The 25,932-nt window shown below is 42.8% G+C and overlaps 1 protein-coding gene across 3 annotated transcripts in view; it reads right to left on the reverse strand.

The window, feature by feature from the left end:
• RBKS (ribokinase) overlaps positions 1-25,932 on the reverse strand; it is an 82,781-nt gene that overhangs the window by 26,873 nt on the left and 29,976 nt on the right. For 2 of the 3 annotated variants that reach the window (XM_035000814.1, XM_035000816.1), the window contains exons 5-7: positions 24,419-24,583; positions 16,689-16,780; positions 11,267-11,455 (exon numbers count right to left, since the gene is read on the reverse strand). In XM_035000814.1, coding sequence (XP_034856705.1) covers positions 11,267-11,455; positions 16,689-16,780; positions 24,419-24,583 — 446 coding nt within the window. The remainder of the gene's footprint in view (positions 1-11,266; positions 11,456-16,688; positions 16,781-24,418; positions 24,584-25,932) is intronic. The other variant, XM_035000815.1, reaches the window with a different exon arrangement.

Raw genomic sequence — 25,932 nt, forward strand, 5'->3', positions numbered from 1 at the left:
GGTACTGGGTGCTTACACGTGCCAGACACTGTTCTTACGTGGGTTCCTGCCTTTAAGTGAGGCTGCACTCTATGGCACAAAGTAGGCCGTGCCTTTGCAAGATCTGGAAGCTTCTTGGGGAGCCTGGGTGGCTCAGTCGTTAAGCGTCTGCCTTCGGCTCAGGTCATGATCCTGGGGTCCTGGGATCGAGCCCCGCATTGGGCTCCCTGCTCAGCAATGAGCCTGCTTCTCTCTCTCCCACTCCCCCTGCTTGTGTTCCCTCTCTTGCTGTGTCTCTCTCTGTCAAATAAATAAAATCTTTAAAAAAAAAAAAAGATCTGGAAGCTTCTGAAAATCTAGAGAAGTGGAGGGATTACAGAAGCCTGTATCATGACAAGTGACAAGGAAAGTCAGTGCTGAAATGCCATATAGGAGGGACTGGAGGCTGGGCGGACTGCCACAACATCAAGAGACAGAGGGGTGCGGTAGAGAGTACCCGGACGTAGGAGTCGGACAGAGAGACCTGGAATCAATTCCTGGCTCTGCCAACTTGCCAGCTGTCTGACAGGGCAGATTCTCTGCCGTTAAGAGCATTACTTTCCTCCTCTCTAAAATGGGCATTAACCCGTCTTGCAGGATTGTTCTGAGCATACAGAGTCCAGCACAAAGCCCAGCCCAGCACAGCCTAATGCCTGGCTTTTGGGCTTTAGCCTTATGTCCCCAAGAATCTGTAAGAATCATGGAGGTCGAAGATGCCTCAGAGATCACCCACTCAGACACATCCTGTTTGGATGTACAACCCGAGCCCAAATGTAATGAGTCCTTTGCCCAAAGAAGCCTGCAGGTTAGTGGCTAAATCAGGGTTTGAGCTCAGGACATCATCTGGCCTTACCTACTGGGACCGATGATTACAGTTAAACCATAAGCAATATTCTCAAGATAGTTCACCAAAAAGGTGATTTAGGCTGATCCTATTAGTTCACTTCAGATTATTTTCTCCTCACAAAAACAGCAGACTTTTCAGTATTCGCTTTAAGTCACTTCTGAAGTACGCTCATTTGCTTTCTTGTGTGTGTTAGTCTGCTTGGGCCGTCATTTAAAAAACCACTGGCTGGGTGGCTCAAACAACAGAAATTTATTTCTCACAGTTCTGGATGCTGAAAGTCCAAGATCACGGTGCTCACAAGGTGGGCTTCATTCTAAGGCCTCTTCTCCTGGCTTGCAGGGGGCTGCCGTCTTGCTGTGTGCTGTGATCTCTTTGAGTCTACACAGAGAGTGAGCTCTCTGGTGTCTCTTCCTATAAGAATATTAGTCCTCTGGCTCCATCCTTATGACCTTAATTACCTACTCACTGCAACATACGAATTTTGGAGGGGACACACTTCAGTCCAAAGGATTGTTATAGATGTTCCTCCATCCCTCATGAGCCTTTCCATTCAGGTCTGTTTCAAATGGGAGGTACATGGACAATGAAGTATGTGAACTATTAAGTACCTAAAAATGAGGTATCACCTATGGCCTGGCTCTTTTTACCATTCCTTCAGGTCATCAACTAATAGAGACCAAGAAATGTGGCAAAGCCAAGGTCTGGATCATTCAATATATTATTAATTGTGGGAATGAGGGTTGAAGAGTTTAAGGCTGGTAAGCAGACCCCTTCTGAAAGAAAACATGACCATGAGTAAAGCTTCTCTGAAGATCTGCCATGCATTTGAGTGATGAACAGAAACAGTGCAGCTTTGACATTTATTCTGTTATTTCCAAGGGAAACTGTATAAAATAACATATTTTTAAGGGAAATTGTTTCTTCAGAAAGATTAAGGAAAAAACCCTGTCAAAAGTGTGTAGGGAAATATCTAGACTTAAAAAGGAGCTCCGGTGCCTGGATCTGAAGGCAATGCAGATCTAGTTCTTTGGCATCAGGTGTGTATCCATTCAGAAGTCATCTTAAGTCAAGGGGCTACTCAGCCTACTTATATAGAGCTTTTGGAATGCTTGAGAGGTTCTTTATGAGACCAAGAGTGAACCTGGCCAATTACTGGCTCCTTTGTGAGGATACCACCCGGCACACTCTTTGAGAAATGATATCCCCTCTCTTATTTGCTAGATGTGGCCGCAAATAGTTTTTTGCCATGTCCCCAAATCATATGTCCTCCAAATTTCAAAGTAATGCATGAAATATAAAGGGTCATGGAAATACTGAAACAATTTAGAATATGGAGTAGAATGTAGAAGTCCTCCTTTATGGCACCTGCCTCCTGTCCCCTCCTCTTCCCCGTCCCAGTGAGCAATAGTAGTTTGGTGGGGTTTTTTCCCCCAGATTTTTAAATATGCTTTTATTTACAGAGAGCTAGAGTTATTTTTAAGTAAATGTCACCATTGCTATTAAAATTTGATTTTCTCATGTTGATGATTATGTAGATACATCTGATCAATTTTTGATTATTACAAATAAAGCCAGAATAAATATTCTTTAGCAATCTTTGTACATATGAACATTTCTGCAGGATAGATTCTTAGATTTACTGGGTCAAAGGGAAAGCATATTTAAAAAATTGGGACTGTCAAATTGCCCTCTGAAAACATTGTAAAATTTACACTCCCAGCAGAATTATCTGAGCACATGTGCTTCCAATTTATTTGGACTTTGACATTATCAGTCTTTGTTTTTTGCTGAACTGATGTTAAGGGGGGAATCTCACTGTGATTTTCATTTGTATAATCCTGGTTTCTTGTGAGGTTGAACATTATCACATTTATTTTCTGTATCTCTTCTTCAGTGAATTGCCCATTTACATTGTTCGAGAGAAATGGTTGATCTTTCTGAGTTGTAGAGGCTTCCCCTAATTACACATATTAATCTCTGCTGGGGGAAATATTCAAATTTTCCATTAACAGATATTCAAAAGTGCATGAATGGGTCTGGAAAAAAATATGGAAGGATTTGTACGAAGAGTATAATGGTGGAGAGGGCACCTGGCTGGCTGGGCCGGTGGAGTGTGCGACTCTTGATCTCGGGGGTTGTAGATTCGAGCCCCACTTTGGGTGCAGAGACTACTTAAAAATAAAATATTTAAAAGGATACTGGTGGTTATATCTAAGTGGTAGACTCATGGGTATTTGACTTTCTTCTTTATGCTTTTCTATGTTGTCTGATTTTTTCTCCTCTTGAGAACTAAGTATGTATTAGTTTTATGAATAGAAAGAAAAAAACCCAGTAGACTGATAAGTAGGGTCAAGGTGCTCTCAAGGCCGTTCTAAAAGACTATCTTCCAAGATACTTTAAGCAGTGGCAATATCAGTAGATATTTAACTTTCCTGAGGTCAAAATATGGAGGAAACGACAGTTAACTTCTTGGATAATAAATTGACATGGCAGTTAAAGTTAGCCTATTATTTTAGAGTTACCTCTTCAGCATCCAAGATTCTACTGCTCTTTACCCACAGTGTTTTCCTATCCCAACCCTTTTCCAAGTCCTGGCAATCAACAGTGAAGGGAGCTCAAACTGTATCTTGGCTATAATGTAAGTTTCTGGACAGAACTGTGCAAAGGCTCTTTTCAAGGACAAAAAGGAGTAGGAGCTACAAAGACCCCTCAGAAATCCTACTAATTATTAACAAATGCAAAGAATGTATGTGTTCATCAGAAAGAAAGAGGTGGGAGGGAGAAAGAGTGCTTTGCTGGGGAAACACATTTTAAGGAGCGTCACAAAGACTAACACTGGCAGTGGCCGGGTAAGAACTGGTGAGTGTTCAGTCCTCTCAACAAGACTATGGCTAAGGAGGAAACACCTCAGTTTGCCTGAGGTGGGGAATAGCTCTTAAGAGCTCTAAATTCATTGGTTCTAATGACATCTGGCAATATTAGCTTGGTCTTCCCCTGGCTAGGGGGTGGGAATGGGAAGAGGAGGTAGACTGGGGGGAAAAGTCATACAAAGATGGGAAAATGGCCCTTCAAACCTGGGTTTTCAAAGGCTGAACAATTTCAAAGAATGACAATTCTGAATGGTGCCTCAGAGGTAGATTAATGGGAGCCAATCCTTAAGAACAGCCTGGATGGCTGAAGGCCAGATCCTGGGATGTGGGGAATACTCTAAAGAGAAATTAACTTGGAAAACTGGGGGTAACCCATCAGTCGCAGCAATCACTGTACCTTCATGACTGCTTCCATGCAAACTTTAAAAGAAACCATCCCCACTTCCTACTGGTGCGATTTTTAGTTCCTCCAACTCTCCAAGCCCTGAGTTATCTGTTGGGGGCATCCATGCAGCTGGGCTGACACTGCCTCATGCCTCACCCAGCAACTGTGAATACCACAGGACTCAAATATAATGGACAGAAAAAAAAGGGGAATAAAGAAGAGGAAAGAGAATCCCCATGCCCCTGGCTTTTGATTACTGTCAGCTTACTTAAATACCCTGCATTAGGATGACTTATTATAAGGTAAGCGATTCCTGGGAAGACAGATTTAGCCTATAGGCCGAGTTCTTAAAAAACAAGAGTATGAATGCAGATTCTAGGACTTTAACCATTTACACGTACAAAAGCAATTTCTGTATCAATTTGTAGGCCAAGGATAACTAATGTTCTAATATATCACACTAGCACAATAACCTAAAATATGACCATGCTTAAATGTGTGCGACTCTTGACTAGGGAGTGATTATTTAGTGCAATCGAGACTAGAAGGCCAAGCCCCCTTATGTTCAGGGTGGAGGACAGCCATGGAGGACACGAGGGCCGTGGCATTTGGAGGCTGAGATTCAGGTAACACAGAGACACATCTGTCATGTTCTCCCAAACTGAGCGGAGGACATCTGCACTCCTGCCCCATCTCATGGTAGTACAATAGGAAAGATGGAGGTAAAAATAGAAGTGATACAGCCAACTACCGACACGGAGGTGAGCTGAATAGAGCAGGAGCATTGATGCTGAATGGGCAATGGCTCCTTCTAGGGCAGCCTGCCTGTCTCGGGTGGGCAAGGGGAGCCAACTGAAGGGGTTTCCGCCGGCCATGCCATCCCCGATTTATTTATTTATTTCAGTTTGGCCAGCTCTGGTGAGGTGTGATTGACAAAAATTGTATACATTTAGGTGGCACGACATGATTTTTTTTTTTTTTTTTTTTTTAAGTCTGCATCGTGAGGGATTAGGAGGAGAAAAGTGAGGTCATAAGCCGCCTGAGAGCGAGTAATGCCCTCCTGACAGAAAAGTGAAGGAGCCCATTTGTTCCGGAGAAAATGCCTCCGTGGGAGCTCCTCGCCTCACCATGTGAATTATCTCCTCTTTATTGGACTTATGAAGAGGCTGAACAGTGGTGTGCAGAACAGGCAAGGATTTTCATAATGACAGTGCAGGATGAGAGGACAAAGATAGCATAAAAAGGCTGAGGGAGATTCTACACCCAGAAAATAACTAGCCTTGTTTCCTGTGTCACCTCCGCTCCAATGGGGGGACGCTGAGGGCCCATTCAGTAGATTCAGTGGAGCTATGACGTGGAAGATTCTTTATCCCAAGAGTATCCGCTCATCGGTGAAGGGCCTAGATGGATCTTTTTGTTATTGTTGTTTGACCTTTGTTTTCTAAATTGATATAATTCACATACCATAAAACTCACCCTTTAAAAGTGTGCAATTCAGTCGTTGTCAGTATATCCAGAAGGTTGTGCACCCATCGCCACCATCTAATTCCAGAACATTTTCCTCGCCCCAGAAAGGACTCCTGTACCTATTAGCAGTCAATCTCCCTGCCCCCTCTTCCCAGCTGCTGGCAGCCAGCCATCTACCCTCTGTTTCTATAGGTTTATCTATTCTGGACATGTCATCTACACGGAAGCATATAATATGTGGCTTTTTATGTTTGTCTTCTTTTTTAAAGATTTTATTTATTTTAGAGCGCACGCGAGAGAGCATGAGTGGTAGGGGCAGAGGGAGAGCGGGAGAGAGAATCTCAAGCAGGCTCCATGCTGAGCATGGAGTGTGACATGGGGCTCGATCCCAGGACCCTGAGATCCTGACCTGAGCTAAAACCAAGAGTTGGACATTTAACCGGCTGCGCCACCCAGGCGTTCCCTATGTTTGTCTTCTTTCACTTAGTGTAATGTCTTGGATGTTCATCTACGTTGTAGTCTGTATCAGTATTCCATTTCATGGCTGAATAATATTCTATTCTATGTATGTACCATAATTTGTTTATCCAGTCATCTGTTGTTGAAAGTCAGGTTGTTTCCAATTTGGGAACGGGAGGAATAATGCTGCTATAAACATTCGTGGATAAATTCTTGTGTGGACACGTTTCCATTTCTTTTTTTTTTAAAGATTTTATTTATTTATTTGACAGAGACACAGCGAGAGAGGGAACACAAGCAGGGGGAGTGGGAGAGGGAGAAGCAGGCTTCCCGCCGAGCAGGGAGCCCGATGCGGGGCTCGATCCCAGGACCCTGGGATCATGACCTGAGCTGAAGGCAGACGCTTAACGACTGAGCCACCCAGGCGCCCCATGTTTCCATTTCTTTTGGGTGTATACCTAGAAGTCGAATGGCTGGTTAAATTTAGAGTTACCGACCGGGTAACTCTAAATTTACCTTTTTGAAGCCCTTCTGGAATGTTTTCCAAAGCATTTCCATTTCCATTTTACCTTCCTACCGGCATTGTTTGAGGGTTCTGATTTCTCCATGTCCTTGTTACACCTTGTTACCATGTAGCCATTCTAGTGGGTGTCCGGTGGTATCTCACTGTGTTTTGTCATTTTAGAAAAGGATCAAAGCCATCCATGTATATGGTGTAAAAAGATAAGGCTTAAAGAGTAAATGCCCCATCTCTCTCCAGAACCATTTCCATGAGGCAGATACTTTGAAATTCCTTCAGCGGTTTCTTCTGGTATTTATCTTCAATTCCTGGTTATAGGCTTCTACTGCTGCTTCTTAAGGTCAGTTTCCAATATTCTCTCTTGGCTTCCACCTCTGGAGGATGGGCATTCCGCTCTCTTCTCCCCAGGTGCACGGACACACACTCACTGTATCCTTCCATCTTCAAAACAGGATTATAATCTCCATGTTGGGATAAATCGGTAATTGGCACTTACACTGCTATGACTACGTATTCACAGCCGTGTGGTGTGCGGAGATCATATTTACTTCATCATACTTTAACCCTTGGATGGCAGATGACATAGAGCAAAAATCTGCCTCTTTTCTTCATTGCCACAGTTTTCTGCATATTAATTACTACTTCACCCTCAAATTCTGCAAGAAAACTAAAAATCTCTGGGCATATTCAAACACATGGATATTCCACTGTGTCCTTCTTGGTCCTTTCCTGTTTTTGTTTTTGGTTCTGGGAGACATTCCTCCAGGGCTCTCCGCTCTCCTGCTCTCACCGGGATGGCCTGGTTAGGGGCTTACTGCATTGCTGGGGCCCTGGGACTCCCCTTCATCGTCCCGACTTCTCTCCTCAGTGGCCTCGCCTGCTTCCTGGATCCCGTGTCTCCCTCTAAGTTTTATCCCTCAGTTTACAACAGCATATCTTCCAGTAGCTTCTTTATTCCTCCATTCCTGCCTTCTTTTGTGTTAAATAGATATTTTTAAGGGTACCACTGTAATTCCCTTGTTTCTTTTAGGGTTTTGTTTTGTTTTATTTTCTTAGTGATTGCACTGGTGATTCCAGTTAACACCTTAACGTAAAATAACCTAGGTTAGACCAATACCAACTTCATGTCAATAGCATACAGAGTTGTTTATGGCTGCTTTCATGCTACCACGGTGGAGGTGAGTAGTTGTGACAGACCGTGCATACGTAAGGGCTGCGAAGCCTAAAACTTCACTATCTGGCCCTTGATGGAAAACCCTTGCTGATCCAATCCAGTGCCCTGATCTTTCGTGATCCCATTTTTGGGATCGTTTCTCCTCTGAGCTCCCACTGGGTTTCACCTTTCTTTTTTTTTTTTTTTCAAGATTTTATTTATTTGAGAGAGAGAGAATGAGAGAGAGAGAGAAAGCACATGAGAGGGGGGAGGGTCAGAGGGAGAAGCAGACTCCCTGCCGAGCAGGGAGCCCGATGCGGGACTCGATCCCAGGACTCCAGGATCATGACCTGAGCTGAAGGCAGTTGCTTAACCAACTGAGCCACCCAGGCGCCCATGGGTTTCACCTTTCTTGAAACCAAAACATTAACTGCACGTGCTAAGGAACCGAATGAAAGGGCACAACACAGTATCAACAAAGTGTGAAAACCTCCTCGTGCATCTGTATTTCAGATGCTCAAGACGCCATCCATCGTGATCTAAGAAGTCCAATCCTTCAACACGAAATGTCTCTGAGGATAATGACTACTGATTCAAACCTGCGCATGTCTGCGGCTGGTTTCCTCCTCACTGGGTCTTGGGCCCCAGCGGTGCATCGCCACCCATGTGTTCTGTGCTGGGCAGGGCTTGTGTCTGTCTGACCAGCATCCACTTTGATTTTTTTTAAAAGATATTATTTATTTATTTGACAGAGAGAGAGAGAGAGAGCATAAGTACGCAAAGCGGCAAGCAGAGGGAGAGGGAGAAGCAGGCTCTCCGCCGCGCAGGGAGCCCGATGCGGGGCTCGATCCCAGGACCCCGAGATCATGACCTGAGCTGAAGGCAGACGCTTAACCCACTGAGCCACCCAGGCACCCCGAGTTCTTTGATTTGTATTTGACACCAGGGATGGGGATGCGACATGGGGCACGGTGTGGGTGGGCACCGTTGTGGGTGGGCAGCTGCCCGGGACCACTCCCAGGACGGGCCCACCTGAGCTCAAAGGCCATCACAAGGCAGACAGAGCCAACAGGGAGAGCGCGAGCAAGCTCCAACTACGCGGCTAAACCTCTGCATTGGGCTGCACCTTCAGACTTCCCAGTCAGGTGCACCAAATAAATCCCTGGTTCTGTGTAGGCCTGAGTTGTGCTTTGGTGCTTATGAGCAGAAGCAGCTGTGACCCACACAGACACTGGAAGCAGAGGCTGAGTCTCTTTTGGGGGATATCTTCATATCTTTACTGTGTCTCTTTTGCATACATCTCATATAATCTTTACAAGAGTTACAAGAGGCAGGTTACTATCCTCCTTTTACAGATTTAGAAACTTGCCCAGGACCATAATGCTAGGACGTAACAGAGCTGGGGGTTCAAAACTCAGCCCATGGACTCCAGACACTTCTTGTATAAGGTGCTGCGTTAAGAACAAGCAGGTTAAGTGGACATCTTCATGAGGACCGACATCTTCATGAGGACCCTTCATTTTTAAGGTACAGTTTTTGCCCATCATATGCATTTTATTTTATTTTAAGTAAGCTTTATTTTTTAAATTTTATTATTATTTATAAAGATTTTATTTATTTGATAGACAGAGAGAGCACAAGTAGGCAGAGCAGTAGACAGAGGGAGAGGGAGAAGCAGGCTCTCCGCTGAGCAGGGAGCCCGATGTGGGGCCTTATCCCAGGACCCTGGGATCATGACCTGTGCAGAAGGCAGATGCTTAACCAACTGAGCCACTCAGGTGCCCTTAAGTAAGCTTTATGCCCAATGTGAGTCTTGAACTCATGACCCTGAAATCAAGAGTCACATGCTCTACTGACTGAGCCGGCCAGGCACCCCCCAGGACCCATCATTTTCAGCAAAGAAAGAGTAAATTCTTCTGCTCTAATTCAGGACCTGGACTAGTTTTAGTCTAATTTCAGAACTAGGAAGGAACCTCTTAAATTCAGGTGACTACTTGACAGGATAGAAAAAAAATAATGGTTTCCAAAATGACTCTGTATGAAAGGGATGACAACACCAAGTATAATTTATCAAATACCTGATCAAGCACACTGTGAAAGGCAATCAGGGTGTAATTTCATGTTATAAAAGCATTCCTTGTACTTATCTATTTTTCAAAGCATATTCGCACCCATAACTTCATCAGATTCACCAGGCTCCTTTTTGATAAATGACCCACATCTCAAAGTCTTTTCAAAGCATAAAAACCAAAATATACTTTATAAATAATTACATATTAATTTCTTACAAATAAGAACCCTAAAATGTTTATTCTCCAACTTAGTTTTGGGTCCCTGACATTTATATACTTTGCTAGTCAGCTCTTCTTTTTTAAAACATTTTTAGTAGGCTCCACATCCAGTGTGGAGACCAACACGGGGCTTGAAGTCATGACCCTGAGATCGAGACCTGAGCTGAGATCAAGAGTTGGCCGCTTCACCAACTGAGCCACCCAGGCAGGCCCCCGGCTCTTCTCAATTCTAGGCCACAAGCAAATAATTTTTATTTTCCCAGTTTTAGAGGAACCCTGAGCTTTTTTTTCTAACTTGTTTCCTTTCCATCCCATTCTGGGCTGTGACTTGTCCACTTAACCTGCTTATTCTTAACGCAGCGCCTTATACAAGAGGTGTCTGGAGTCCATGGGCTGAGTTTTGAACCCCCAGCTCTGTTACGTCCTAGCATTATGGTCCTGGGCAAGTTTCTAAATCTGTAAAAGGAGGATAGTAACCTGCCTCTTGTAACTCCTGTAAAGATTGTATGAGATGTATGCAAAAGAGACACAGTGAGCATGTGGTAAATGTTAGCTGTTACTATTTGTTGGCTAAAAGAATGAGTTCTGCCAACCAGTGCTCCTTGCTCTTTCATTCCACATGTGAAGCTTTTAATAACCAGCGGCGCTATAGGGTCTACAATCTAAGCCCCATGAGACAGAGACTTTGTCTTTTCATCACTATAGCTCCAGCACCCAATAGATGACTGGCATATAACAGGGATTCAGTATGTATTTTTTGAATCAATCAATGAATGAATATAGGTAATACAGGTATAATGCTACTGATATTCTGATTTTATGGATGAAGAAACTGAGGCTCAGAGAGGTTAAGTGACTTGAATAAAGTCCCCCAGCTGGTTAGGGAAGGATTACGATCTAGTCCTCCCACCTGGTTTTTCTTCTCTTCTACCCTATCACCTCCTCGGGCTCTTACCTCATGATCCAAAAATTCAGGTGCGGGATCTTTGTTACTAAATGATGATTTTTTTTTTAAAGATTTTATTTATCTATTTGAGAGCGAGAATGAGAGACAGAGAGAGAGCACGAGAGGGAAGAGGGTCAGAGGGAGAAGCAGACTCCCCGCCGAGCAGGGAGCCCGATGTGGGACTCGATCCCGGGACTCCAGGATCATGACCTGAGCCGAAGGCAGTCGCTTAACCAACTGAGCCACCCAGGCGCCCCTAAATGATGATTTTTCAAGGGGGCAGACATGATTCTGAAATTTTAAAACCTACCGTGGTATCCACAGCCTTGACTTTCTCGGTGGGAATGTGCTTTGGCACGGCTTCTGTCTCTGACAGCATCACACATCCTTCAGCACCTAAGGTGACGATGACCACGTGGCAGCCCCTTTCCACGAGCATCTGTGCAGCCTGCCCCGCGTCTGCAGGGCTGCCGACCGCCAGGCCAGTTAGGATCTCAGCCTGGGATACAGACAAGTGAGAGGAAACAGCAGTGAGAATAGTAACCTGGGTCCACTTCCAGATTAGATTTGTTTTTCTAGAAAATGTCTCCCTTCTTTTGCGTAACAACCAATGCCGTGGGGAACTCTGATGCATACTGGCCCAGGGAAAGAAATTAAAAGCCCAATAACAATGACAACAAAAATGAGCTCTCAGGGACATTCTTGGGACAACTGGGGAAATTTGAATGTGGCCTGGATGTTAGAAGACAGAACAGAGTTATTAACACTTTCCTTAAGTGTGATCATGGTATCGTGGCTCCTCTTAGGAGATGTGTGCTGAAGTAGTTAGGAGTCAGGTATCATGTAATCTGCAACTTACTCTGAAACGATTCAACAAAAACAAAAAGAAACACACACAGGGGAGAGAGGAAGCAACATAGCAAATGTTAACAACCATCTGGGTGGACAGTATGTGACTATTCATTGTATTGTTCTTCCAACTTTTTCTGTGTGTATGTGTGATCATTTTCATCAAAAAGAGAGGGAACAAAGAATTCTACAGAAGAAAGGAAGAGGGGAGGGAAGACAGGAGAAAAGGGAGGGGCCGCTGACAATGATTTTGATATAAATCATGTCTGTAAATTTCACACCTAAGGCCGTAGTTCTTCTAGGCCCCCTCTTGGGCCATAATGCCCTTCTCTTATTACTAGTCACAGCTTTCCACGTTTGCACAACACCCATTTCTTGTGTTTGTTTTTGCTCAAGAAGATGGAAGCAGGGTAGGAGAGGCACTGATGTGTCGCAGAGAGAGCAACGTGCTGACATTTAGATGTCCGCTACTTACTGACTCTGGAACTTTCCCCATGTCGTATACAGTCTGTACAATGAGGGGCCTGCACAGGACCACAGTTCTCTCCCAGAGTGTAGAAAGGGCTCTGGCTGAAGTAGGGGTGAGGGACTGTAGCCCTGCTTCCTCATCCCCTAGGCACCCCTCGAGCACCTCTGGGGACCCTCTCTGGTCCTGAAATTAATGGCTACAAAATCACTGGACTAGATGAATTATAGGATACTTTTTGACTCAAAGGGTTTATAACCAAATTCTGTCTTTTCTGTATCCCATTTCTTCCTAAGAAAGGGTCTGTCTCTTCCTGTGCCTGCTCTGAACATGCCCAGATTAACCCTTCCTGGGGCCTAGAAGTCACCCCACAATGTCTGCTCCTTCTGGGCTTTGGTCTTCCCCAGCAGCAAAGGTTTCATTAACTTGACCATGTGTCCCTCCCGAACAGTCTTTTCCACAGACCCTTTCTGTCTGAGTTGGCTGTGCCCTGAGGCCACCTTCTGTTTTCTTTTCGTAAGTTTTTTTACTGATCTTCATTATTGAGAATGCTTACATCTGTGGGGTGAGATGGTCTATTTTCAGAAACACTGAATTCTTGTGGTTTCTAAAAACCTGTTAAAAAACTATTTGATGAAAGGATCCTGAACGTAAAAGATAATGCAACACCCATGTACCTACCACCTGCTTTTAATAAATCTTTATGTGTTATCTTTATTTGCTTCAGATATTTCTCTTTAAAGGAGGTAAATCATGTTTTTCATAGATGTTATTTGGCAATATGCTTCTTCCCTTAAATATAATTTCATTTGTGCTGATATGCAGAGCTCTTCTTCTGTTGAACTGCACAGTATTCCATTCACTACAAATATACTGCAAATATACTACAGGTTAAAAAAATCTACTCTCCTTTTCATGGACATCAATTTTTCCATTTTCCCCTTTTACAAGCAACGAAGTATTGGATATTCTTATCACTTATATGTAATCTTTTTTCCTCTGGCTGTTTAAAAATATTTTTGTCTTTATGTTTCATTTTACAAAGTTCCATTAAAATGTATGTTAGTAGAGAGTTATATCCATTTATCTCCGGTGATACTTCTTTTAAAAAAAGATTTTACTTATTTGTTTGAGAGCGAGAGGGAGAGCAAGCGGGAGAGAGAAAGCATGAGCAGGGGGAGGAGCAGAGGGAGAGGGACAAGCAGATTCTGTGCTGAGTGTGGAGCCTGATGGCGGGGCTCGATCCCATGACCCCGAGATCATGACCTGAGCCAAAATCAAGAGTCAGACGCCCAACCTACTGAGCCACCCAGGCGCCCCAGGTGGTACTTTTAATACACTTTTGATCTGAGGACTCATGCTCTTCCTCAGTTCTAGACAACACCTTGCAGTTTTTCCTCTAATATTGCTTTTCTCCAGTTCCCTCCTTTCTCTTCTTCTTTCATTCCGATTAGATGTATGTGAGAGCCGCTCGAGCTATATTTCATTTCTCTAAATTCCTCCTTAATATTTAAAAAAAATTCTTTCTGTGATACTTTCTAGGTGAATTGAGTTTTTCACTTGTTTGTGAATTGATGAATTCTCTTTCAATTCACCAATTCTTCATTCCAGTCTAATGTTTATCTTCCTAATGAGTGTTTTATAGAAATATTTCAAAGGTGTTTTTCCATTTTCAAGATTTCTAATTGATTGGTTTTTAGATTCACATATCGTTGCTTTGATCCTGTTTCTCTTTCACACTTAACTTTCTATTTTTTTAATGAATGAGAATCTCAATATTTAAAGTCTTTTTTGCATTGTTTCATTATTTGAATTTCATTCATGTTAGACCATTGATTTTGTTGGATAACTCTTGAGCATTAGGTTTCTTCATTTGCAGGCTCACGTTACTCTCTGTGAGTTGGGAGAATCCCACGCTTCAGCTCCCCCGAGGCTTATCCCTGCCTTTCCAGTGGTTTCGTAGTTGCATCCATCAGGGCCCTGAGGGTCTCTAAACCAGAGCCAGGTGGTATGTCGGCAGTATGGAGTTCCTGTTCTGCTGTTACCAATGATACTGCCAACCTAGTCATATTCCTGGTCACCAAGTTAGCAGTTGGCTTGATTCCTTCCTGATCACAGGCAGGACCTCTGTCCTGTCTCCTCAGCTTGGGTAGCTTTACATACTGCTGTAGTCTCAGGTAGCAAGCCTAGCAGCTTCCTCCACTTTTTGGTTAGCAGGGGAGCCTCAGCCCAGCATCTCCAGGGTCCAGCAGTGGGCACTGCTCCAGTCTCCCCCGAGGGGCACATTTTTAGTACCCATGACCCATTGGAGGTCCCTACCACCTATGCCTGCTTCTAGCACACTCAGGGCTGAATGCTCCAGGATTCTGTTCCCTTTCTGCTCGTGGAGTTATCTTATTTCTGAGCTTGTGAGTATCTTTTCATTGTCTCTTGTATATTTATATATTAATGGTTTGTGTATGGAGCAGAGAGAGGTTTTTTTTTCTTCTTTCTTTCTTTCTTTTTTTTTTTAGAGAGAGAGCAGTGGGGTGGGGAAAGGGAGAGGGAGAGAGAGAATCTTAAGCAGGCTCCATGACTAGCAGAGCCCGATGCCAGACTCGATCTCATGACCCTGAGATCATGACCTGAGCCAAAATCAAGAGTCGGATGCCTAACCAACTAAGCTACCCAGGTGCCCCCAGAGAGGGTATCTTAAAGCATGAATTTACATTATTATGATTAGAAGTCCTCCACAAGAACATTAAGCTTTTAAAATTTTTCTTTTTTCTATTGAGTGTTTGAGATCAATTTTCTTAAAGACCAAAGTTTGTTCATTTGTTCATTCATTCAAAAAGCACTTACTAGGTGCCAACTATATGCTAGGTACAATATAACAGATGGTAATTTCCAAAGATAACTCCATCAATGTATATCACATCGTAGATGCTCTTTTCACACTGTGACAAGGACAATTTTCTATTGAGAGGTGGGGCACAAGGGCAGACTTTCCTGCATCAATCAATAGAATGGGCCAGAAGGGATACTGCGTGACTTTGAAGTAATAAGTAATTTGAGCTATGATGAGTGTTTGAAGAATAAATATAGGGCTCTGCAAGTATGTAGTAGGCAAATCAGGTGGCAGTGGAGGGTAATCGCACTTCTTATTGGGAAATGGTTACTATTTCCCACAATCCCTTTCTCCTGGCACAAGGCCTGGCCATGGTGGTTGCCCCCAAATATTGTATAGCCTATTGTGATTTGTTAAAATCAGTTTCCTTGTGGCAGTCTTCCTTTTCATTTACTTCTGTTCTGAGAGACAACAAAAAGGCAGGTCAGGAAATCCTAGAAACATCCATTCAGTCTTTGACCCACATGGACAATTACTATTACAGTTCTTTTATTTTTTATTTATTTATTTTATTTTATTTTATTTTATTATGTTATGTTAGTCACCATACATTACATCATTAGTTTTAGATGTAGTGTTCCATGATTCATTGTTTGCGTATAACACCCAGTGCTCCATGCAGAACGTGCCCTCTTTAATACCCATCACCAGGCTAACCCAACAGGAAATGACAGATGTTGGCGGGGATGTGGAGAAAGGGGAACCCTCCTACACTATTATAGTTCTTTAATTACTAGCTTTCTGTCTCTGCATGTTGCATTGTATCATATGTCCTGCCTCCCAATGTTGAGAGAGAGCTCTGGTCTAAAACTGTCTGGCCAAGAAAGGGAGCAATACTGAAATTTTCTTCCTAAAATGCTTCAGAATGAATGGCACAATCTGAATGTATTGGTAGATATCTTATGCAGCTCTATCCATTATGACCCTCAGATGGACTGAGAGGGCCCTCTCCTAACAGAGGGGCCCCCGAGGTCCTTCCCGTGGCATCAGTGGAGCACCCCTGTCCACCCCTGTGGTCACAGGGTCTTCACAAGAGAAGGTGGCAAATGCTCCAGGGGTTGTATATTACTTAGGGTTGTTGGACCAGCTGAATTTGAATTTCAGATAAATATCATTTCATAGTACAAGTACATTTAATATATTATTTGCTGTTTATCTGAAATTCAAATTTAACTGGGCATCCTATATTTTTATTTGCTAAATCTAGCAACTCTAATACTAATTAGTCCATAGAATGTAGAATTAAAGAAGAAAACAAACCACCAATAGTGTGAAGGCAGGGAGAGGACTAAAATTAGCTGAGGTTTGATAAGTGCCAGATTATGGAGATGACTCAGAGAATCTTTTTGTTTTCCCCCTAGGACTCACTAATTTCCTTTTCTCCACACCCCAGTTAGTGAAAATTGTTTTCACTGGGTCCAGGAATTTACATGCAACCAAGCTGACGTGGTTAGTCCTGCCTCTTTCCTTTACCCACTTGCATGAAAGTCTTTGGCTTCTTATGGAATGAGTAAAACGTTCCATCCTTACCTCAGTTTCATTGCAGCAGAACACATCTGAGAGTCTGTAGAAGCGAGGGTCCAGGTCAGCAATAGCAGGAGCTGGATTGAACAATGTTTTCACTGTAAAGGAATGGAAAGGGGGTTCAGTGGTCACCATTTTTAACATGGTGCGCTTACAGTCACTAAGGGAAATCCCCTTGTGCAGCCATTTTCCCTATTAGATGAAAAATCAACTTAGAAAAGTCTGAAATCTCAATCTCCATGGTGACCTAGTACCAGCCCCTTCTTATTTCTATTTGCTCCATTTTTCACTTCACAACATTTCAACTTCAAGGGCAAGCGACAGTATTACAACCAAGGTGATTACAAAGTTATGGCAAAGGCCAACAACATTAAAGAAAATTTTAAATGCTGTGGCATGAAAGGACATGTATGAATGTGAACATTCAGGCTGGTGTGAACATTTTTGTTCATAAATCCATTTTTCAGGAAAGAAAAAAAGAGATGTTAGGAAAGAAATAATGAAGAAGTAAAAAATTTCCTGGTAAGGACAGGATGTAGGAAGTTCATGTACATACGTAGGTTCTGAACACCTATGCATGACTTCCAAATATATCACGATTACTCATGCAAACATAGACTTTAAGAATTTATTTTTAAGTAATCTCTACACTGAAGGTGGGGCCCGAACCCACAATCCCAAGATCAAGAGTCGCATGCTCCACCAACTGAACCAGCCAGGCGCTCCAAACATACACTTTTCACAGAAGCTTACGTTCTTGGCAATCCGGGAACATAAAGGAAAGCTTGAGAAAGGAGGAGAAATTCAATCTGAGGCTGAGGGCTAGCTCAGACTATGAGCCTACAAGAGAAGGAAGGATGGCGATAGCAGAGACAGGGAAAATGAGAATGTCACAGCATTACAGTGTCAGAAGAATTTTTACATTTTTCAGAGAAGAAAAGTGAGTTTCAGAGAGATGAGGTCAGAGGTCATACACTGGGACATGGTTAAGCTGGGTTCCCATCTGGGCTCCTCCAGCTTTAAGTCCAGTGTTTGGTCATCTCTCTAGACCAGGACTACTTATAGCAGCACAAGCCCTTACCCCAATTTACAATATTTTAAAACAGCCTTTGGGGTGGAACTCTGTAAATACATATTTTTTGAAAGTGTTTAGAGATTCCGTTCACAGGAAGCTCCCCCTTTGTCAAAACATTCACTCATCCACCAGAGGACCCAACTAGATTGGTTGGTCTTCTTTTCCTCTACCCAGGTCCATTGATTTATATGTTTAGTGACCCCAATCTACTATAGACCCAGAGAGTCAAATCTTCTAGCTGCAGTTCTCAAAGACCCTTCCAGAACAGTGCCTCCCAAGCTTAGGTGCACATCAGCATCACTAGGGGAGCTCATTAAAGTGCATGACTTTTGGGCTCCACCTCAAGCCCACTGATCAGAATCTCTTGGGGAACACGTGCACGGATGAGTTCCCCAAGTGAGTCTTCCGCAGTTCTTGCGGCACTGAGCCTCTTGGGGAGATGCTCATCAGCACGTGGCTGATGGAAACTGCCCACTACTTCCGCCTGGTGAGGCTAGTTTGCCTCTACACCTTCGTTAGTCTTCGCATTTTGGTTTGGCCTGTGGGTCTTGTCCAGTGGTTTACAGGTAACACGATTCCCCCATTTTCATTATTTTAGAATCCAGAATGTCCACCCACAGAAATTCTATGGTATATTTTTGGCTGCTCATGTTTTTGTATAGGTTACTGTGCAGCTTAAATTAGAAAACGGGTGTAAAAGCCCTGTGTAAACTGTAGAGTGTTGTACAAACGTAAGGGATTATTACTGTTATTATACTGTCCTTCACACACAGCCCGAAACCCCCGCCTGTCCACCCATCTCTTTTGCCTTCTGTTGGAATTCGTAGCCTGGCAACAGTCTCTCTCATTGGTGTTCCCGCTTTTGCAAGGTCTTAGAGATGTCAATTATGCATAAAGGCCCTCAATGCCCAGCATTGCAACACATCCATTTACTTTTTATGGTTCCAGGACAAATACATGGCTCCCTATTTTCCTCAAACGGTGAATTGAAAAAGCAGTGCTCATGTATTGTGATCTCCAAATCTTCATGCAAAGGCATTTGAGCACAGGGTAGAGCAAGCTACCAGTATGGAACAACGGCATTGAGCCATTCTTTTTTTTTTTTTTTAATTTTTAAAAAAAATTTTATTTATTTGAGAGAGAGAGAGCACGAGTCGGGGGGGGCGGGGGCAGAGGGAGAGGGAAAAGCAGACTCTCCGCTGAGCGGGGAGCCCCATGTGAGCCTTGATCCCAGGACCCTGGGATCATGACCTGAGCCAAAGGCAGATGCTTAACGACTGAGCCACCCAGGCGCCCCAGCACTGAGCCATTCTTATAAAAGTTCCATTTTATCTCAAAAGATCTCTGATCCAGCAATTCCTTTTTCAAACCTATCCTACAGAAATACACAGGCATGCAAAAATGAGGTCCAGTGATATTCAGCTCTGCTTTAACAGAAAAAAACCAAAAAGAAACCTAAGCTTCAACAGACAGGACTGGTTAGGAAAAAAAAAATACCTCTAATGGAATACTCTGCTGCTGTTAGAAAGAATGAAGCAGATCTCTGTTTTGTCACAGAAAGATTTCTATAATTTGTAAGCGAAAAAAGGAAGTTTTGTAATAAAAACTACAGTATGACCCCCTCTTTTTTTTTAATAAAACAAAGCATAATTATATGTGTATTTACATTTTTACACTTGCACAAAAGAGAAAAAGTCTGAGAGGTTACTTCCTAAACTAATAAGGGATTAGTTCTAAAGGGTGATGGGAACCAATCTGACCACAGATTACCTGGTATACACCAGGCAGAGACAGCATTCTTAAAACATGTATAACACCTTACATGAAAAACCAAGTACATTGTGAATGAAATGATATTAATGTCTGGCTGGTGCTTCTGAATATAACCCAAGGTTGCAGTGCGAGGGTGTGGGGAGTAGTAGCTGGGGTGTAAATGCAACAGGATTGGCCACGTGTTGAGAATTATTGAGGCTAAACGATAGAATATGTGGGTTTACTGTCCTATTCTCTGTATGTCCATATATATTTGACATTTTCCACAATAAAAACACATTTTAAAGAAACAGTTACACTGCATTTTAAGCAATAAAAAGAGTTGCTGGAATGAGAAATCCTACAATTTAATTTGACCATAAACATTGTATAAAAATCAGTCAAATCTTATTTGCTTGTATTTTATTGAAGGAAAGCATTCTGACCAATGCCGGACAGTAATAGGCTGGATGCAAAAGCTTAGAGTCTGACTAGTAACTAAATTTAGGGGAAAATGAAACTGCTATAAAGAAAGGACTCTTCTTTGGCTCATGCCACCATAAATAAGCAAAAACACTTTACCCTGGTTAAAAAAAATGTGAAGAATGAGTAGATAACGCTAATCAAAGAAGAATGCACATTTGTGATAGATATGGTGGGACAAAATGATATCATCCTGGAATCATGTAAAAACAGAGTCATAAGCGGCACCATGGAGTAACTTGGAGCTGCAGAGTGACTGACAGCACCCAACATAATTATTATTCATGACAACGGCATGAACAGTTACAGACGGGGCTAAACTCCTGGTGGTCTTCACAGCACGCAACAGCCGGCACAAGAGCGTCCGTGAGGAACCGGGGAGGCCTCTGGGGGCAGCTGCGGAGGTGCAGAGCCAGGAAAATGAGGTGGAAGCTCAGAATAGTGTCACCATGCAGGGCAGGAGCTGGACAGTTAAGAAGGCTCTAATAATTAGCTCAGAGAAACAGGAAGAAAGTCACCCTAAGTGAAACCATGGGAAGGCTGGGGTAACCAAAACGCTGGCTTGGCGGCCTCCCTCGAGGGGTTGTTTTCTGTGAGTTGAGTGAGCAGCAGAAACACTCCACAAACTTGGGCCATGGGCTGGACAACGTCACCGTGAAAGTCAAGGTGGCCAGCCAAGAAGTTTGGTTTGCCAAATGGACAAGGACTAAAGTGTCATTAAAAGATATTTTGTATCCTACCTAGAATTTAATCTTGGCGATCTTACAATGTCAATTATTTATAATTGTTCCTGTAATGTTCCATTTGCTTTGAAATGGATATAAACACCAGACCCGACATGCATAATTTCATCACAAGCAGCTGCAGCACCAGCCCTGCCGTGGGCCTGCCTCAGAGCATCATGACCTAGAGAGGAGGGGGCCGTCGAGGGCCACTGGTTCATTTCTGATGTTGCACGTGCTGTCCCTTTAAAACCAATGCTTTCCTTTAGGTGAAGACGAGAGAGTTCTGAAACCGTATGTTCAAAGATGGGGGGGTGTCTTTTCCCTCTATATTTTAACAACTATATATAATTCAGTCATACAATGTGTTTAACTCAGAATTCATTACTTGTAAGAAGGACAGATAAGGGAGCTGTGATAATAAACCCACAGAGGAGGAGGAGGGGGACTTTACCACCTTCTTATAGATGGAATACTGCTGGTTATCATAGGAAACAAGTCTCGCGGGGCAATGGACAGGACACGCAGTGCTCAACACATCTCTAAGCGTTGTCTGCTCTGCTCTGTGATCAGTCCATTCATACATCCTGACATGAAGCAGCTGGGAGAGCTCTCAGACCAGTTCTCTTGTTTCACAGAGGCCCAGAGCGAAGAACTGACTTGCGTGTGGTCCCCCATTTACTAAGGGATGGATTCTGAATTCAAAGCCAAACTTCATGACTCTCAAACCAGTGCTCCCTTCATTGTATCAGTCTTCTCTGACATGAGAATGAAAACACAGTAAGTTCTCACATACACACACTCATGGTATAGAATCTAAGCTGCTTCTGGCTGGTTACTACCAAGTGAGGACCAGCTGAGTTCTGGTCAGCAGAGTACGTGTGCATGTGTGTGCAGCGTGCGTGTGTTTTATGGGAGCGGGTAAGGGACGCGTTGTAGAAAGCACTCTAGCGTCTCCGAGGAATGAGCAGCAAAAACACTTGAAGCCGAGGCTACATGTTGAACAGTGTTACAGTTCATGGATTTTACTTTTCTTCATAAAGGCTCAGTTCCTTGGAGTCAATGGGATGTGGCAGTTTCTTTAAAATGTGTTCTAGAACACATAACTTGGGTCTTGGCCTCTGAAATCTGGGTTTCTACAATGACCTTGGTTGAGCTAATTACTTAAACTCACCAAGTCTATCTTCCTACCTTCAGTTTGGGAGAATAATGCCTGCCATATCTTTGTCATAAGGTTTTTCTGAGGATCAAATATATATGAAAGTACATGGAATTCATACTGAGACATGCTGGCTCTTAGTAAAAGCATGACATCAGCTAGTGCTCTTTGGCTTACCATCACTACCCCTGCCCATTCCCTCCCAACCCCCCTTTTTTTAAATGAAGGGCTTGAATTCACGACCGTGAGTTCAAGACCTGAGCTGAGATCAAGAGTCAGATGCTTCACCAACTGGGCCATCCAGGCGCCCCATACCCCCGCCAATTCCTGATGCCCCAGGTCCTCCAGCTCCTCGCCTGGCAGAGCTGCCTGGCAGGTGATGGAGGAAGCATTTTTGGACACACCCAAATGACAGCCCGAGGCCAGGCTGTCTGCCCATCGGGACAGCTCTAGCCTCACCTGCAGTGGCTGTACCGTTCTCTCCTCCACAGGCTGGGTAGTTAACATGTAACTAGACTAGGACAGAGGAAACAGTGATCTCTGAGAAGCAAGGGAGAGTAGGAAAAGTAGTTAGATGAGAATATGCCCTGACCGATAGAAGGCAAGACAGGAGCAAGAATGAAGTGGCACGTTGTATTCACGTCGCTCAATTCACAGGAGTGCAGCGCAGGCAATGCTTACCGTAACATTAGACTCTATGTGTGACACTCTGAGAAATGTAACCAAATGGGTTTTGGCTTCGAATGCTTTCTGACAGCTTCGAGTCCATTAAAAATACATTAACTGTCAGTGAGGATTTGCCATGGCACGTTGTTTTGCCAAGAGGAAAATTTGTTAAATCCGGACATACATTTAAAAATTCTCTACAAAATCATTTCAAGTAACTTACTTTCATTGCTATGTAGAACGCCGTAGACTTTGGAAGAAATCACTTATACAAACACACACACACACACACACATAGTTCTTTTTCTTCTCTCTTTTTAGTTTTGTATCTTGACAAGAAAGTTTTATGTGGAAAAGTCAAAGAGGTTCTCTCTCTCTTTTTTTAAAGATTTTATTTATTTGACAGAGAGATAGAGAGAGCACAAGCAGGGGGAGCAGCAGGCAGAGGGAGAGGGAGAAGCAGGCTCCCTGCTGAACAGAGAGCCCGATGCGGGGCTCGATCCCAGGACCCTGTGATCACGACCTGAGCCGAAGGCAGACGCTTAACGACTCAGCCACCCAGGCGCCCCAGAGGTTCTCTCTCTTAAGTCACAGAACTACAGTTGCAATATCAAAAGGAAGCCATTGTTTTAGAGTGGCAACTTTCGCTTTTGATTTTTTTTGACCAAATGGTGCTGCGATCCAGATATTACCCTAATTTAAATTTAAAGAGAGAAGTGAAAAGGAGAAGAAATTTGGGATTTATTGAGATTTATTACATCGTGCTCAGCATCATATTTTATTTTATTTTATTTTTTTAAGATTTTATTTATTTATTTGAGAGAGAGAATAAGAGAGAGAGAGCACATGAGAGGGGGGAGGGTCAGAGGGAGAAGCAGACCCCCTGCTAAGCAAGGAGCCAGATATGGGACTCGATCCCGGGACTCCAGGATCATGACCTGAGCCAAAGGCAGTCGCTTAACCAACTGAGCCACCCAGGCGCCCCATCATATTTTATTTTGTTTCATTCTTAGAAGAACAATTCTGTAGGGAAGTATTTCTATATGCATTTAACAAACAAGGCTCAGAAACGTCGGATAATTCTGGAGAGACCGCAAAGCTAAAAAGGAACAGAAATGGGATTCTACCTCAAAAGATGCTTTGCCCAGGAGTCAAGGGTGAGCAAGAAACAAACACAAAGAAACTATTTGGATTTTTAAAGAGTTTGTGATTTGCTGAGGCGGAAGTGGGGAGTGAGTGGGATGACAGGGAAATCAACCTTAGCCATGTGCTGATAACTGTTGATGCTGGGTGAAGGGTTTTACTATGCAATTCTGCCTGCCTCACTGTTATAGTGAAAGGTAGCCTTTCAAGTTAAGCAAAGCAGCAAACAGAACCAACTCACTGCTTAAAGGACGTTGACAACATAGAAAATATTACATATAAATAATCTTTTGTTGTTTACAGAGCAGAGATGGAGTATTACAAAAAGGAGAAAGAGCTAATTTTCAATTCCTAGATACATTTATCAAAACAGACCCACCTGGGCCGTCATGATACATGACATGCAGCTTGGCCTCTGCTTCCTGGGAAAGCCATCATTCTATTGTTGGGCCCTGGGCTGCTTCTGAGTTTCTAGTAACTACTTGTATTATTTCTGCTAACTAGATTGAGGATTTATATTGCGGGATATCAGTAGTGCTACTCAGGTTATTTTTTTACCCTATTTGTAAGCTTTTCTCACACTATCAAGAACTACAAGAAGACCGTGAATCTCACAGGTGGGAGAAAGCATATTTTACTCCAGGGAAAGTACTGCTTTGCTTAACTTGAAAGGCTACCTTTCACTATAACAGTGATAAAAACTTTTGTAGGAAGAATAACAAATATGTAAAATCACCTCCATTGCTGTGGGCCATTGTCAGGGCTTCCAAAGACGTTTCTGGAGTTATTTCTAACTGGCAGATCATGACTTTGGCTCTGCTAATGGTCCTGGCTGCTTCCCTCAGGTCTTCAGTATTCAAAAGTAAATTTGCTCCAGCCACTATAACGATGATATTCTGGCCTATAAAGAATTTCCGCATATTTATGTTAAAAACCAAGAGATGATATTCTGCAATGTTACAATCACCCTTTCAAAGTCGTAATGCTAAATGTGTTTTAAGTCTTAATTTTGACATTTCTAGGTGATTCCGGTGAAATTCTATATTCCTACTGTATCTTCTTTTACAGTATCCCTGCCCTGTAGGTTTAATATTATTCTGATAATTTTGAGTAAAATCTAAAACATAATTCCCCTACCAATATTCTTATATACAAAGAACACTAGCTGGAAAATGATATATAACATAGTTAAAAATGACTGGTACAGAGTATGTGGTAAAGATCCAAATCCAAAATGACAGATGTCATAATGATGTGTACGAACAGGAGTAAACTTGCCCAACACTAAAAACTAAGGCTTTGCAGTATGCAGTCAGTTTGTGTGTGTACCTTAGGGTATTCTGAAAATCAAAACGTATTTTATAATATCTAACAGATGGGAAATTGTGCCAGATAACCTAAGGTCAAGAGAGGGATATTTGACCTATGCAATACCAGATCAAACAGAAGCTGAAGTAAGAATCTTATATACTCCTTACTTGGACCCACTCTCAACAATCCCACCTAAATGGGGAAGAAGTGGGGTGCATTTTATCTGTGAGGTGAGCCCTCAAGAGCTGTGCTGTCCTATATGAGAGTCACGAGCCCAAGCATATGAGAGCCACGAGCCCAAGCCACATGTGGCCCTCGAGCACTTGAAATGTGTCTGGTCTAAATTGAGATGTACTTCAATTGTACAATACATAGCAGATTTTATTTTTATTTTTTAAAACTTTTTTATTATGTTCAGTTAGCCAACATACAGTACATTATTAGTTCTTGTTGTAGTGTTCAACGATTCATTAGTTGCACATAACACCCAGTACATAGCAGGTTTTAAAGACCGGGTACAAAAAAAAAAAAAAAAGGTAAAATATCTCAGTAGTTTTTAAGAACATTTTGATTACATGTTGAAAAGGATATTTTAGATATTTCAGGTTAAGTGAGTATATTAAGATTAATTTTACCTATTTGACTTTTTAAAATGTGGCTCATGGAAAATTTCAAATTCTGTCTGTGGCTTGCATCACGTTTCTTTTGGACGGCACGGATCTAGGGGACGAACTACAGCGGTCATTTCTTTTCTGTGCTTCGGGCTGCTTGTGCTGATCTTGTATACGCATGACCTAAAATTACCTCTGAACACAGAACACATGCTAGCCTATCATCTTACCACAGATGTGTCTGTTGGCCACAAGGAGGACTTAATAAGGTGGGGATGGTTCAGCATAAACCCAATCTTGGTACTGGAAAAATTCAAAGTACCCACAC

The sequence above is a fragment of the Mirounga leonina genome, unplaced genomic scaffold (assembly GCF_011800145.1).
Source record: "Mirounga leonina isolate KUSES-001 unplaced genomic scaffold, KU_Mleo_1.0 Mir_125, whole genome shotgun sequence".
Taxonomy (NCBI): Eukaryota; Metazoa; Chordata; class Mammalia; order Carnivora; family Phocidae; genus Mirounga; species Mirounga leonina.